Source organism: Tenrec ecaudatus, chromosome 16 (genome assembly GCF_050624435.1).
Source record: "Tenrec ecaudatus isolate mTenEca1 chromosome 16, mTenEca1.hap1, whole genome shotgun sequence".
NCBI classification, from domain to species: Eukaryota; Metazoa; Chordata; class Mammalia; order Afrosoricida; family Tenrecidae; genus Tenrec; species Tenrec ecaudatus.
This window is the reverse complement of record NC_134545.1, coordinates 25157022-25170250: the sequence shown is the minus strand read 5'-3', so window position 1 is coordinate 25170250 and position 13229 is coordinate 25157022. Positions and strand designations below refer to the sequence as shown.

Sequence of the window (13229 nt, the reverse complement as noted above, 5' to 3'; positions counted from 1 at the left end):
GCTGAGGGGTGACTGAGCCAGAGGTCCAGCGTTTCTCGTGTAGGGCACTGTATGGAAGCCTGTCTTCGCTCCCATACCGGTGACCTGGAGTGAGCATGTCCCTCCCTGTCTAATAAAGATGCTTCTCGGTTCATCTCTCTCCCTACCCTGCACTTCCGCCCCCGTCATTGACCAGCCTCTCCTCTGAGCATCTTCTCCCCTCCTTGCAGGGACGCTGACCGTGTTGATCAAACGTGGTGAGCATTGGCAGCAACCTGTCTGTGATGTCTGCATATGGATAATAACTTCCCCCAACTAATGCTGTCCTTTCTGTAGCCCCTCCCCCTCACTGGAATGGATGCGGGGGCCGGGGAGGCAAGCAGGCCGGGCGCTGGAGGAACAGCAGCCTGGATCAGGCTGAGTCATGTACCCTTCTTCTGACCATAAATATGCTCCCACCGTGGCTTGAGGTCCTTGTGGGGTAACCAGTTGAGCTTCCAGGCCCCCCCCCCCATTTTTATTCTTCACTGTGGTGCCAGGTTGACGACAGTCACTCCCCGCTTCAACTATGTCACTGCTTTTTCAAGAGTCTGTCTTTCTGGAGACAGACATGAGCATGGGAGACATTCAGGGAAGACCTGAAAGTCCCATGAGAGCAATCAGACAGGGAAACTTAGCCAGGCTTTGGAGCTGAATCCTAACAGGCTAAATGTGGACATTTGGAAGTAAATGTAGGTGATTTTTCTGTGTGACTACCTGTCCTTTCTGACTCATGCTCTTTGGAATCTGTCAATGAAGTACTTTTCTTGGGCTCTAGAAGATGGGGTTCTCGGTTATCACTGTGTCCCCGCTTCTCCTTTTTCAGCTGGAGTGCTTGCCCCGAAGTGGGTGTGCATTCCCAGTGGAGCTGTCCAACTGACCATCACTTTGTGGTTGGTGGCCTGGGCCAGGCTCCTGGGACTCTCAGTTCTGAGTTTGCTGGGATCCATTTGCCTCAAGGACTAGCTAAAGTGGGGTCATAAGGCGGGCAGAGCCTCGTCCTCTTGTTCCCTGTGTGAGGGGCAGTCGCCTTCAAGGGAGGTCTTCTCACCACAGCTGTGATTTTCCTTTGAGACGCATGGGGCAGGGGAATGAAGCATAATTGACATCGACCTAATCAGGGTGTGTGCATGTGTGTGCTTCTGCGATCTCTTCTTCCCACTTCCCCTCCCTTCACTCTCAGAAATGGGTGCCCCCACTGCTTGTCTCCGGACTTTGCATGCTGCCAGCAGGGAAGTCCCGGGCGGTCGCCATCCACGCTCCAGATTGCTGCCCTTGGCCCTTGGGGAATGGTGCTTGGGCAAGGTGCCACACCCTCCGTCTGGCTGAGTCTGATGGTGGGCCTGGAGGCAGTGGTGCCACTTGACTTAGGCCTCTCGGTTTTGACAAGCTGCAGATAGGCCATTGTCCAGGCGGATGTAGTGCTTGGGGCTTCTGGGGCAAGGACTTTCCCGTGGACTGTGCGCCCCTTCTGCTCTGGGCCCATGTGTTCTCAGGAGTCCCTGGAGCAGCATGCGCTTGTGTCTCTGGGAACCTGGATTTGGTGTGGGCCACCTGAGTATCCTTGGCCCCAAAGTGAATGTGACCACATGGAGCAGGGATGCCCAGCCTGGGTTAGGGAAACGGAAGCATTTCGTCTTAGAGGAATTTCCAGCATGTCTGAGTCACACACAAAAAGTCTGTCTTCTGAAATTGGTTTCCCCACCTTATACTTGCTCATTGTAATTAACATTGTTTTGTCATCTTTTCACCTCAAGGAATTGTGGGAATGTCTTCTGCTCCAGTTGTTGTAACCAGAAGGTTCCGGTTCCCAGCCAGCAACTCTTTGAACCCAGTCGAGTGTGCAAATCTTGCTACAGCAGCCTCCATCCCACAAGCTCCACCATTGACCTTGAACTGGACAAACCCATTGCTGCCACTTCAAACTGAAGCTTCAGTGACCCGGGCCAGAGGCCCAGCTGCTGCTCCCTGGACAGGCCCACGTAGCCTGGGCAGACTGAGGGCTCATGCATCTTAGATTTGGGGCTTGGAATCAACTGTGGAGAACGGCAGAAAGTGGGGATGTACCACTGGATTGTAGATTGTCTTTTTTTTTTCCCCTTTGCTGTTCCTCAACCCCTTTTCCATTGTCCTTCTACCCTCAAAAAAGAAAAATCTCCCTGATTGACTTAATTTTTAAAATGTTGACTGGCAGGCAAGAGGCTCCCATCCCCCTGTAACTCCCCAGTGCTACGCTGCTGGTTGATCTGGCTCCTTGGAGTGGGAGGAGCCAGGAACGAGACCTGAGGCTGAAGGAGCACAGAGGAAAAAAAGCCAGTGTTGACATGTGACTATTCCTCATGCCATTACCGAGCTAGAGCTGGTAGGAGGCTGGCAGTAGCTCCCCCATTAACATACCCCAGGTGCCCACCCCGACAGATTGACGAAATCCAGTTGCCATTAGAGGACGGAGCACAGAGTAACTAGAGCCCCAAAGGCCCACCCCCTTTGGTGAAGAAAGTATGTCCTCTTGAGGCAGGAAGGGGGACAGCAAAAAGTAGTAGCCTTCGAAGCACCCCGCTTCCCCTCGGGGAGAGTCTTAACCCCATGCAGATTTCTAGGCCTCCCCTCACTTTCAGGACTCGACCTCCTTGGAGTAGTCTGTGTAACGCTTCCACCTTCAAGCCTAAGATGCAAAGTGGCCACAGTGCAGTGCCCTGTTGCTGTGGGCCAGGCTGCGGCCTGTACAGGACCCCCAGGCATATCTGGAAGCCCTTACCAGAGCCTGGCCCCCCAACAGTCTCTCCTCCTCTGCCAGCACGGGAAATCCAAACTCAGGGTTCCAAAATTTCCCCATTCCAAAACCAAACAAATCATGGATCGCCCCTTGGGGCCTAGAATCAGCCTTTCAGAGTGCAAGCCTCGGAACCGGGAGCATTGCCCTTACAATCAGCCTTCCTCTTCCTCCCTCCCTCCCTCGGGGCAGCAGGGAGGGGCTCAGAACCCCCCCTGCCCTGCTCACGTGGGCCTGCGTGGGCACTCTTGGCTGCTGGCCAGCAGCAGGGGCCATGGGGCGAGTCTGCAGGATTCCCTAGAGATGTGACATGGCACGTAGGGTTCTCGGGACGTCACCTCTGAGCTCTGACGTGGTCCACAAAGAGCCTTAAATCAAGACTATTTGGGGTGGCGGTGGGTGTGGGAGGGTGGCGAGTTGGGATTTGTGTTCTGTGATTTTGGTGTCCATGGTTTGTGCCTGCCCTCCTCCAGGAGCAGGTCCAGGCTTGGCTCTGCTCAAGCTGCTGACTGGGAACATGGTGGCTGGCGGTGAGGTCAGGAGCCCTACGTGGTGGTCCTGCTCTGTCCACCCCTTCCTGTTTGCACAGCTCCCTGGTCAAGGGCGAGTTGTGTCTCAGGAAGGGGGCTCCGGTGTTGGGGGAGTGGTTCAAACGGGGCCCAGAAGCCCCCTGGTCCTTTTTTAGCCAGGCAAAGTCAAAGAGCCGCTGGCGATGTCTCTGACTTCCCAGCACAGCAGGCTCCTTGGACAACAGGGTGTAGTTCTTCTCCATACTCTATGGGGTTGGCCACGCAGGCCGGGAGAAGCTGACGATTGTGCAGTTTTCAGTGACAGGTGCCAAGAGGTGACGATACGGGTTTCTTGGTCTGGTGTACAGTGTGAATAAATGCTTGCAGCTCTCAGTCCATTTTTTGATCAAGGAAGCACTTTTTAATATTTTTCTTTGTATGTAAAGGAGGCGCCGTAACTCTCCGTAGCTGTACATAGAACCTGGTTCTCCTACAGAGGACTCAGACAGTGCTCCGATATTTTTCATTTTCCTCTTTTTGTCAAAGCAGGAAGTAAATACTTTAGAACTGTTAACTATATAAAGCGAATAAAGTTTAGTGTTCTGCATGGCAGCGTTTGCTCACCCTTCTTGATCTTCTTCTTGTGGCTGCTCGATCCCCTCTCTCCCTGCTCCCTCCACCCTGGACCTCAGCAAGGAGCCCAGGCCCACGCACTGAGACATTTCCTGGAAGGCTTTTGCCTCTGAAACTCCCCAACGGGAACAAAAGCAATTGAACATCTGAAGAATTGACATCATGATTACTAACCACAAGGTCAGCCGTGGAAACCACCTGTCACTCCGTAGGAGCAGGATGGTGCTTTTCTTTCGTTCTTTGTTATTTTTGAAATCTTTTTATTGGGGGCTCGTACAACTCTTACCACAATCCATACACACATCAATTGTGTAAAGCACCTTTGTACATTCATTGCCCTCATCATTCTCAAAACATTTGCTTTCTACTTGAGCCCTTGGTATCAGCTCCTTTTTTCAGGGCTCGCCAGCCAGTCAGCTCTGTTGCGAGTTGCCTGGACTCCAGAGAGTGACCCTGTTCAGAGGGAAGGCTGGAGGCTTTGTAGATAGACTGACATCAAAACATTGAGCTCATTTCTGTGTGAACGTTGCTTGGGCTGCCTAGCATCTCATCGAAAACCAGCCTACCTTCATGTCACCAAGGGGAGACTTGTCTGTGTTCAGACTGGGGTGAGGGCCTGGTGCTTGGTGCAGCCCTCGTGTGTCTCCACCCCGTGCTTTAGCCCTCCACTCCGTTCCAGCAGGGTCTGTCCAGGCTGGGGGTGGGGGGAGGTAGCATCCATGCATGCGCAGCTGTGGCTAAGATGATAACACACACAGGCCAGGGTGCTGCTGAGACTGGCCTGCACCTCTGTCGGCAGGGCCAGGGGGAGGAGTGTGGTCTAAAGCCACGGGCACCAGCAGTGACTGGAACTGCCTGGATATCGTCCTCGGCCCTGATCTGGCCTAGTGTGTCCTCCCCCAAAACCAACAACAACAACAAAACACTAACTCTAGGGGGTAACCTTAATCCCCTGGAATTTTCTAGTGAAAGTGTACAGAAAATGTTTTCTCAAGTAACTGCTAGTGAATGTATTCACCGCTAATTTCCATGTTAAACAGTAAAGGTCAGAGTTACAAAGATACTGAGGCCATTATCAAAAAGGGGTCTAAAGGCATAGCTTAGATTATCGTTTGCCTTTGAAATAGCTACTATGCCTGTCTGCTTGCACATGGGTTAGACGGACCCACCTAGTTAGCTGACAGCTCTCTGACCTTTAAAATGACGTTGCCGAGTCTTATTTAACTGCTCCCTGCCCTTGAGGCTGAAAAACAGGTTGCAAATTGGCTCACTAGCCAGAGAACAGCAGAGCTAGAAGATGGGCCCTGGGCTGCCGAGCAGAATAGCTGGTGGTTGGGACACATGGCGGAAGTCCCACTGTTTCATGTCTAGACACATCTTCAAGGACGGGTGTCCTAAGGTTGAGAGTTCTTGAAGGCAGGCAGGCCTAGAGAGTGAGACGCACATCCCTAACCTAAAGGAGAATCTGCACCCCGCCCGGAGCATGAGCCACTAGCGGCTTTGTTCTGCAGTGCGCTTCCGGTCCAGTGACAGTTTTCCCTGTTGGAACAGGCCTCTCTCTCCACTCTGCAGCTGTTGCCAAGCAACAAGGGGATGGGAAGAGGAAGGCGAGACGGAGAAGGAACGCTCCAGCGGGGTTTGCAAAGGTCTTTTAAGGGTCTTGTGTCTCACCACAGGTAAAGCTGAGCCCCGAGGTGGTCCTAGCATGGTGCAGTGGCGGTTTCACATCGACACTTAGCATTGGCCTGGGGCTGCTTTCCAGCTGGTGTAGAGACGTTCTGTAGAAAAAACCCGTACCACTAGCCGGTGGAACAGCACTGCCTGGAAAAGAGAAGGGGTATCCTCGCCCACAGGTCTTCAGCCCTGGGATTTGGGGTGCCCCTTGTCGGGCACCACTGCTTCAGCCTTTCCACTCAAGGGAGCACCTGGGGAGTCGGGTCGTCCAGTTGCGTGGTTTTCAGACTGTTCGGGGAATGATCATTGGATGGGGCCCCCCAGGTCCATCTGAAAGGTCTGCCGTTTAAAGGCTGCAAACATTGAGTTAATCCGATTTTCTTTTTCTTTACACAGAATTCCTTTGCACGGAGGAAACTAAATTAGGGAGGGGTTTATAAGGACTACCTAAAGTGTCAATTGCCAAATTTGACGAAGAAACCTGGCTCTCTCAACCCCCTTACTCTTCATGTATTTTGGAGTTTACAGAGCAGGAAACCAGTTTCTACCACGTGGACTCCATGCAAGCCCATGTGTGTCTGCATAGAAGTGCGCTGGGTGGTTTCAGTGACCGATCGTTTTTGGAAGTAGATTCAGGTGCTTCTGGGTAGACTCAAGCTTCCAACCTCTTGGGAAGCAGCCCAGAGAGTTAATAATGTCCAGGGATTCTGTACCGAAAGCATCCTGATGTAATTAGCTACTTTATCCTGATTCTCTGTTAGTCAAGCCAGACATCTTGGGAGCTTAGTAGTCGCTATCAAAATGCTTCAGTTTTGAGCCTTCCTCCCCCTAAGCAAAAGCAAAAAAAAAAAAAAAAAAAGGTTTTGACAGTGTAATGTGGTGGTTTTATTTTCTTAAACCTTTCCAAACAAAATGGTCTGTTATTAGAAACAAACCAAACCCCGAACAAACTCACTGCCATCGAGTAGATGCCAACTCACAGCGACCCTGTAGGACAGACAGTAGCACTGCCCTGTGCATTTCCAAGACCAACTCTTTATGGATTAGAAAGCCTCCCCCCCCCCCTCCTTCAGAGCAACTGGTAGCTGTAAACTGCGGACTGTACGGCTCTCGGCCCAGTGTGGAACCACACACCACCAGGGCTGCTCCTCACTGTACCGAACAGCCCCGCATTCAGACACGGAGAGCTCCCAGCCGTGTAGACACAGAGGTTGCCAAGGGGAAATCTCTGGTTAATTGACCAAACTCAAGTCGGAGCTTGGAGGGGGGGGTGGGTGATATTAATTGAAGGGGAGCCAAGACCTGCTTCCGTCTGATCACACACACACACACACACACACACACACACACACACACACACCAGGTAACAAACAGGTTATAATTGGCACTAAAATCACTTGGGCTGCCAGGCACTGATCGAGGCTGGATTTGATGTCCGTATCCTGTGACCCCATTGAAGTCCTTACACAGCAGGGAGACCTTCCTCCGAAGTCTCCAGGCAGCCTAAGGTCATGAGTGCTGTGAACACAATGTACGTGTTAAAGGTGGTGTTTAATACTTTACAATGACGTTTGTAGCAGCTATGTACACAGAGTCCCCCAGGACTGCCATGGGAGCCAGCTCGGTGGAGAGAGAGCGGCTGTGGCGAGCACACTGAGTTAGGGGGTCTCAGCACTGTGCTGGGAACCTGCCTTGTCCACGGAGCGTCCTGCCTGCTCCGAGCCATTTGGCTTTCCTGTAGTGAAGCACTTGACCTCTATGAGTCATCCTCAGAACGTCTGGGGAAATGCGATCAAAAGATGCAAACCATAAAGCTTAGTGTGCAACATAGACTCCCAAGTCCAAGGCACTTGTGTAAGTTATGATATACACCAGAGTCCATTGCTAAAGAACTGAGCATCCTGGGAATTTAATCATGTTAACACAGTATTTGTACATTCTGAAGAAAAATAGGTGTCTTTTTTCCCCTCCCAATTTTAAAGAATAAGCCAGAATGAGTCAAATCAGCACTGTAAGGTAAATGCTAAATGATTTCCCATGGAAACACTCACAAAATCACCCTTGCTTAATATGAGGAATGAGCAGGACAAGGACCTGTGGAGGAACTTTATTGGAAGGGAACGTGTCTGCTTAATGGTCTCATGGTTTAGCCCTCCAGAAAGTCAACAAGCAAAATGTCTCTGCTTCCCCTGAAGCTCTTGCGACGACCCCTGCCCTTCACCAGTCTTTAGCCATGACTGGACTGGACCACACCCGCCTCTTGGTATATTGCTTTGAGTGTGCTTTTTTATCTTCAGGGACATACTGGTAAACTAGTGAGAATACTCCCAAGAAATGCTTTAGGATCTTTGTCCCACTTTTAAGTTTCCATCAAAAGCTTTGCTGTAGTCAGTAGTTGATCTGGGTACAAGTTTTGGCAAAAATTTGGCTCAACTTTAGTTTTTCAGTCAGAACTATGTAAACCAAACTGAGGTGTCTATGGTGTTTGCTATTGCTGCCATGAGTCGTTAGCCGCCTTCAATTAGGGCACAGACAATTAATTTTCCTCACATTGGTGGAGATGATGCGCTGCTCCAAGGTTCGTTTTTAGCATTGTCTCTTCACGTGTGTGTGTGTGTGTGCACGCACGCATGTATCCATTATTTATTTCAAGTAGTCATCAAATGCCATGAGGCTAGTCCTCAGGATGACAGCCCAGATCACCCACTTCGGAACAATGGAAGAAGCTATGTCTACAACTTTTAAAAAAAAAATCGTTTTATTGGGGCCTCGTACAACTCTGATCACAATCCATCCGCGTCAAACAGATTTGTACATTTGTTGCCATCATCATTCTCAAAACATCTGCTTTCTACTTGAGGCCCTGGTATCAGCTCTTCCTTTTCCCCCCTCCCTGTTTCCCCCCTCCCTCATGAACCCTACAATTTAATTATTTTGTCATGTCTTACACTGTCCGACGTCTCCCTTCACCCACTTTTCTGTTATTCATCCCCCAGGTTATATGTAGATCCTTGTAATTGCTTCCCTCTTTCTACTCCACCCTCCTGGTATCGCCACTCTCAACACTGGTCCTGAAGGGATCATCCATCTTGAATTCCGTTTCCAGTACCTAGTGTGCCAGTGTACATCCTCTGGTCTAGCCAGATTTGTAAGGAAGAATTGGGATCATGATAGTAGGGTGGGGGAAGCATTTAGGAACTGGAGGAGAGTTGTATGTTTCATTGTTGCTACCCTGCACCTTGACTGGCTCATCTCCCAACCCCCCTGACACTTCTGTAAGGGGATGTCCAGTTGCCTAAAAATGGGTCTTGGGTCCCCAATCTGTACTCCCCTTCATTCACAACAGTGGGCTGCCTGCCCTTTGGCTGATGCTTGACCAGAGAACATAGTTCGTAGTAGACCCAAAGAAAAGCCAGTCGGGAGGATGTGTGCCCATCTGAATCAAACTTCAGTAGCTCTCAGGACAAGTCTTGTGACATCACAGCAACAGAGGCTGTGTGGGAAGGTCTGTCGTGCACAGCACAGGGTGGAATTCCATGTGTCTAGTGGGTTGCACCCCAGGCTGAGGTGCCGTTAGATCAAAGTCGCTCAAGTTCCTGGTGAGCCAAACTTCAGCTACAAAAAGTCTCAAATTGAGGATCAAGTTGCTCCAGAAATTATGGAAGCAGTAGATGCCTCAAAGCCAATCTTCCACGTTGCCGGGGATCTCGGGATTCTGACTCATAGTGACCATATGGGACAAAGTAGAACTGCCCCTGTGGGTTTCTGAGACTAAATCTCTATAGGAGCGGAAAGCCTCATCTTTCTCCCAAGAAGCAGCTGGTGGTTTCAAACTGTTTACCTTGCAGTTAGCAGTCTAATACAACTCACTATGCCACCAGGGCTCCTATATAAGTATGTGCAATTACACGTAAACTTCCACTTCCTGGAGGTAACTAAAGCAGCCTTGGTTGCATAGTGGTTACACGTTGGGTTGCTGACCATAAGGTTAGTAGTTTGAAACCACCAGCCGCTCCTTGGGAGAAAGACGAGGCTTTATACTCCTGTTTTGAGTTAATGTCTTGGAAACCTACAGGGACAGTTCTACCCTGTCCTATAGGGTTGCTATGAGTCACCATCAACTTGATGGCATTGAGTTTTTGTTTTGTTTTAGCTGGTGGTAACCGGGAGGGGTGGGTCAGGGCAGAATTCTCCCCTCCCATAGGGAGGCCTGAGTCCCATTTCCAGCAAGTGCACCCCATGCTCAGTCATCACCTGTTTGTCAGTGGAGGCTTGCATGTTGCCTCTGATGCTGAATAGGCTCAGTGGAGTTTCCAGACTGCAGCAGACTAGGAAGAAAGGCCTGGTGATTTACGTCAGCAAACTAGCCAATGAAGACCCTGTGGATCACAACTGCCAGATCCCATTCTGCCTGGTTTTGCCCAAGTTTGGCTGACAGAGTCCACGGCAGGTGAAAGAGCTCACTGACTGAACACCATCTAATGTCTTGATTTTGCTTTCCCAGGATTAAGCAACAAAGCTTTATGCACTTGGGGGGCTGTGTTCCAGGTTCGTCAAAGCATGGTACCTGATAAGTCAGAAGCCCCCAGTGAGATCACAGTTTAACAGAAATAGTTCAGCTACAGAGACGGCATTGGCAAGATGGACAGTAACTGGTTTGGGGCTTTGTAATGTATCCATCAGGCCTTCGCCCTCTTTGTCTTGGGTCATCCAACCTAAGAGAGCACGTTTGTGTTGCCTCTGCCTCTCCTTCCTTCACAGCTCAACTTTGAAGAGGTCAGCTCACTGCCTCTCACGCTTCCCTCGGAGATGGCGCTCCATTTCTGTTTTATCAGTTGGTGAGCAAGAAGCCCTGGTGGTGGACTGGTGGTAGGGGGCTGCTAAAGAAAGGTCATCAGTTCAAAACCACCAGAGGCTCTGAGGGAGGGAGATGGGGTTTTCTACTACCATAAAGAGTCAGTGTTCGAGACCCACAGGGCCAGTCTACCCTGCTCTATAGGGTGCTATGAGTTGGCATAGAGACTGGGTTTTGTTTTTGTCTTTGGTACAATTTACCAAGATGGAGGGGAGGGCAGAGCAGATTTACTGTAAAAATCATGCACCTGAATTTGGTTTTTGACAGTCTCAGTTTTGTTGGAAATCAGTGGACCCATCAATGAATGGTCAAAAGAAATATGGAACATACAATGGGATGCTCCCCAGCCATAAATAACAACTGGATATCCTTGAGAAGAATGAGAATTCCGTAACGCTTCATTATGCTCATACGCAACATGCACACAGATCAAGGGGCAGTTGTGGGAAAAGAACTAGGTTTAAAATCTGCCTAGTTTAAAATCTGGAAAGGTGTGCATAGAGGTTGTATCCTCTCACCATAGTCTGTGCTGAGCATGTGAGGCTGGCTTATGTGCAGCATGATTGTGGAGGAAGGCTTATTAACCTTCGATAAGTAGGCACTGTCTTGCTGAGAGTGAGGAGGAACTGATGCCCTTGTGGATGAAGAACAAGGATTTTAGCCTTTCGTATGGATTACAACTTAATGTAAAAGAGACAAAGCTCCTCCCAGCCAGACCAGTCGGTGACATCAGGGTAAATGGAGAGAAAATCGAAGTTGTCAAGGATTTCTTCTTAGATTCACAATCATTGCTCATGGAAACAGCAGTCTAGATCAGATACGCGCTGCATTGGGTAAGTTTGCTGCACAAGACTTCTTTACCGTGTTGAAAAGCAAGGAGGTTACTTTGAGAACTAAGATGCTCCTGACCTCACATACATGTGAGAACTGGACACGGTATAAGGAAGACAGAAGACTCACCTGTGCATTTTAATGACGGTGCTGGTGAGGGCTGTGAAAGTACCACGGACTGCCAGACACACAAGTCTGTCTTGGAAGAAGGCCGACCAGAATACTCCCTAGAGGCGAGGATGGCGAGACTTCATCTCATGTGCTTTGGGACATGTTACCAGGAGAGACCAGCCCCTGGAGAAGGACATCATGCTTGCTACAGCAGAAGGGCTGAGAGGAGGAGGAAGGCCTTCAGGTGGATTGACCCAGTGTCGTTACCTTGACACAATCAAGGGCTCAAACATAAGAACAAGTGTGAGGATGGTGAGGCCCGGGCAGGATGCCCTTCTGTTGTACACAGGGTGGCGAAGACAGCACCTAAGAGCAGCAGCCTAAAGCAGAACAGTACGTTTTGGGGAGGTCACATGAGTACATCTGGAGGACCTTAGGCTAAGTGAAAGAAGTAAATTAAAAAAGGACACTTACATCACTTTTATAGAAAGACAAGGAGAAGAGTCTCAGGTAGGAGACGAGCCAGTTGGTGCGATGTAGCAATGATGAAACATACAACTTTCCTGTAGTTCCTAAATGCTCCCCTCCCCCACTATCATGATCCCAATTCTACCTTACAAGTCCTGCTAGACCAGAGGATGTGCACTGGTGCAGATAGGAACTGGAAACACAGGGAATCCAGGGCAGGTGATCCCTTCAGGACCAGTGGTGAGAGTGGCGATACTGGGAGGGTGGAGACAGAGTGAGTTGAAAGGGGGAACCGATTACAAGGATCTACATGTGACCTCCTCCCTGGGGGACGAATAACAGAAAAGTGGTGTGAAGGGAGACATCAGACAGGGCAAGATATGACAAAATTATAAATTATCAAGGGTTCATGAGGGAGGGGGAGCAGAGAGGGAGGGGAAAAATGAGTTGATGCCAGGGGCTTAAGTGGAGAGCACATGTTTTGAGAATGATGAGGGCAATGAATGTACAAATGTGCTTTACACAATTGATGTATGCATGGATTGTGATAAGAATTGTACGAGCCCCTAATAATATTATTAAAAAACAAACAAACAAGGATAAGTACACATATGGAAGCCAAACTTCATTGGTGGCTACCAGGGGATAGGTGGGAAGAAGAGGGTGCTGGCTCTAGGGAGAGCCTTCCTCTTTCTGTCCACTCTGGAGGAAGGCCATTTGGTTCTCTTAGAGTTTCTGCTTTTAGCAATCTTCATGTGACTTTTCTGTTCCACCATTGCTGTTTCTATCACTTGTTTAAGTCTCCCCTTCCCGTTAAAAATGTTGTATCAGTATATAATTAATATACCATACCATTCAATAGTTTAAATCAAGGGTCCTCAAACTATGGCCCGTGGGCCACATGCGGCCCACTGAGGACATTTATCCAGTCCACCAGGTGTTTTTGCCCCGTTTGTTTTTTTACTTAAAAATAAAATATATGCAGTGTGCATAGGAATTTGTAGTTTTTTTTTTTCTTCTAACTCTAGTCCGGTCCTCCAATGGATCTGAGGGACAGTGAGCTGGCCCCTGTTTAAAAAGTTTGAGGCACTCCCTCAATGCATGAATACCTTCTTTTATTAAATTGGAACTCTATGATGCTCACTCTCCCGACACAACGGCTGGAGCCAAAGTGGGTGAACAAGTAAATGTGGTGAAGAAAGCTGATGGTGCCCGGCTATCAAAAGAGATAGTGACTGGGGTCTTAAAGGCTTGAAGATAAACAAGCAGCCATCTAGCTCAGAAGCAACAAAGTCCACATGGAAGAACACACCAGCCTGTGTGATCGAGTGGTCCCAAAGGGATCAGTTACCAGGCA

At 49.5% G+C, this 13229-nt stretch overlaps 1 protein-coding gene across 8 annotated transcripts in view; it reads left to right on the top strand.

Annotated features, from left to right (window-relative positions):
* The window catches only part of MTMR3 (myotubularin related protein 3), a 155714-nt gene extending 151785 nt beyond the window's left edge, over window positions 1-3929 (top strand). For 4 of the 8 annotated variants that reach the window (XM_075534692.1, XM_075534694.1, XM_075534690.1 and 1 more), the window contains one exon: window positions 1776-3929. In XM_075534692.1, the coding sequence (XP_075390807.1) occupies window positions 1776-1947 (172 nt within the window). In that variant the 3' untranslated portion in view covers window positions 1948-3929. The remainder of the gene's footprint in view (window positions 1-1775) is intronic. The other 4 variants (XM_075534697.1, XM_075534696.1, XM_075534695.1 and 1 more) reach the window with 2 other exon arrangements.
* Window positions 3930-13229: the final 9300 nt, after the last annotated feature.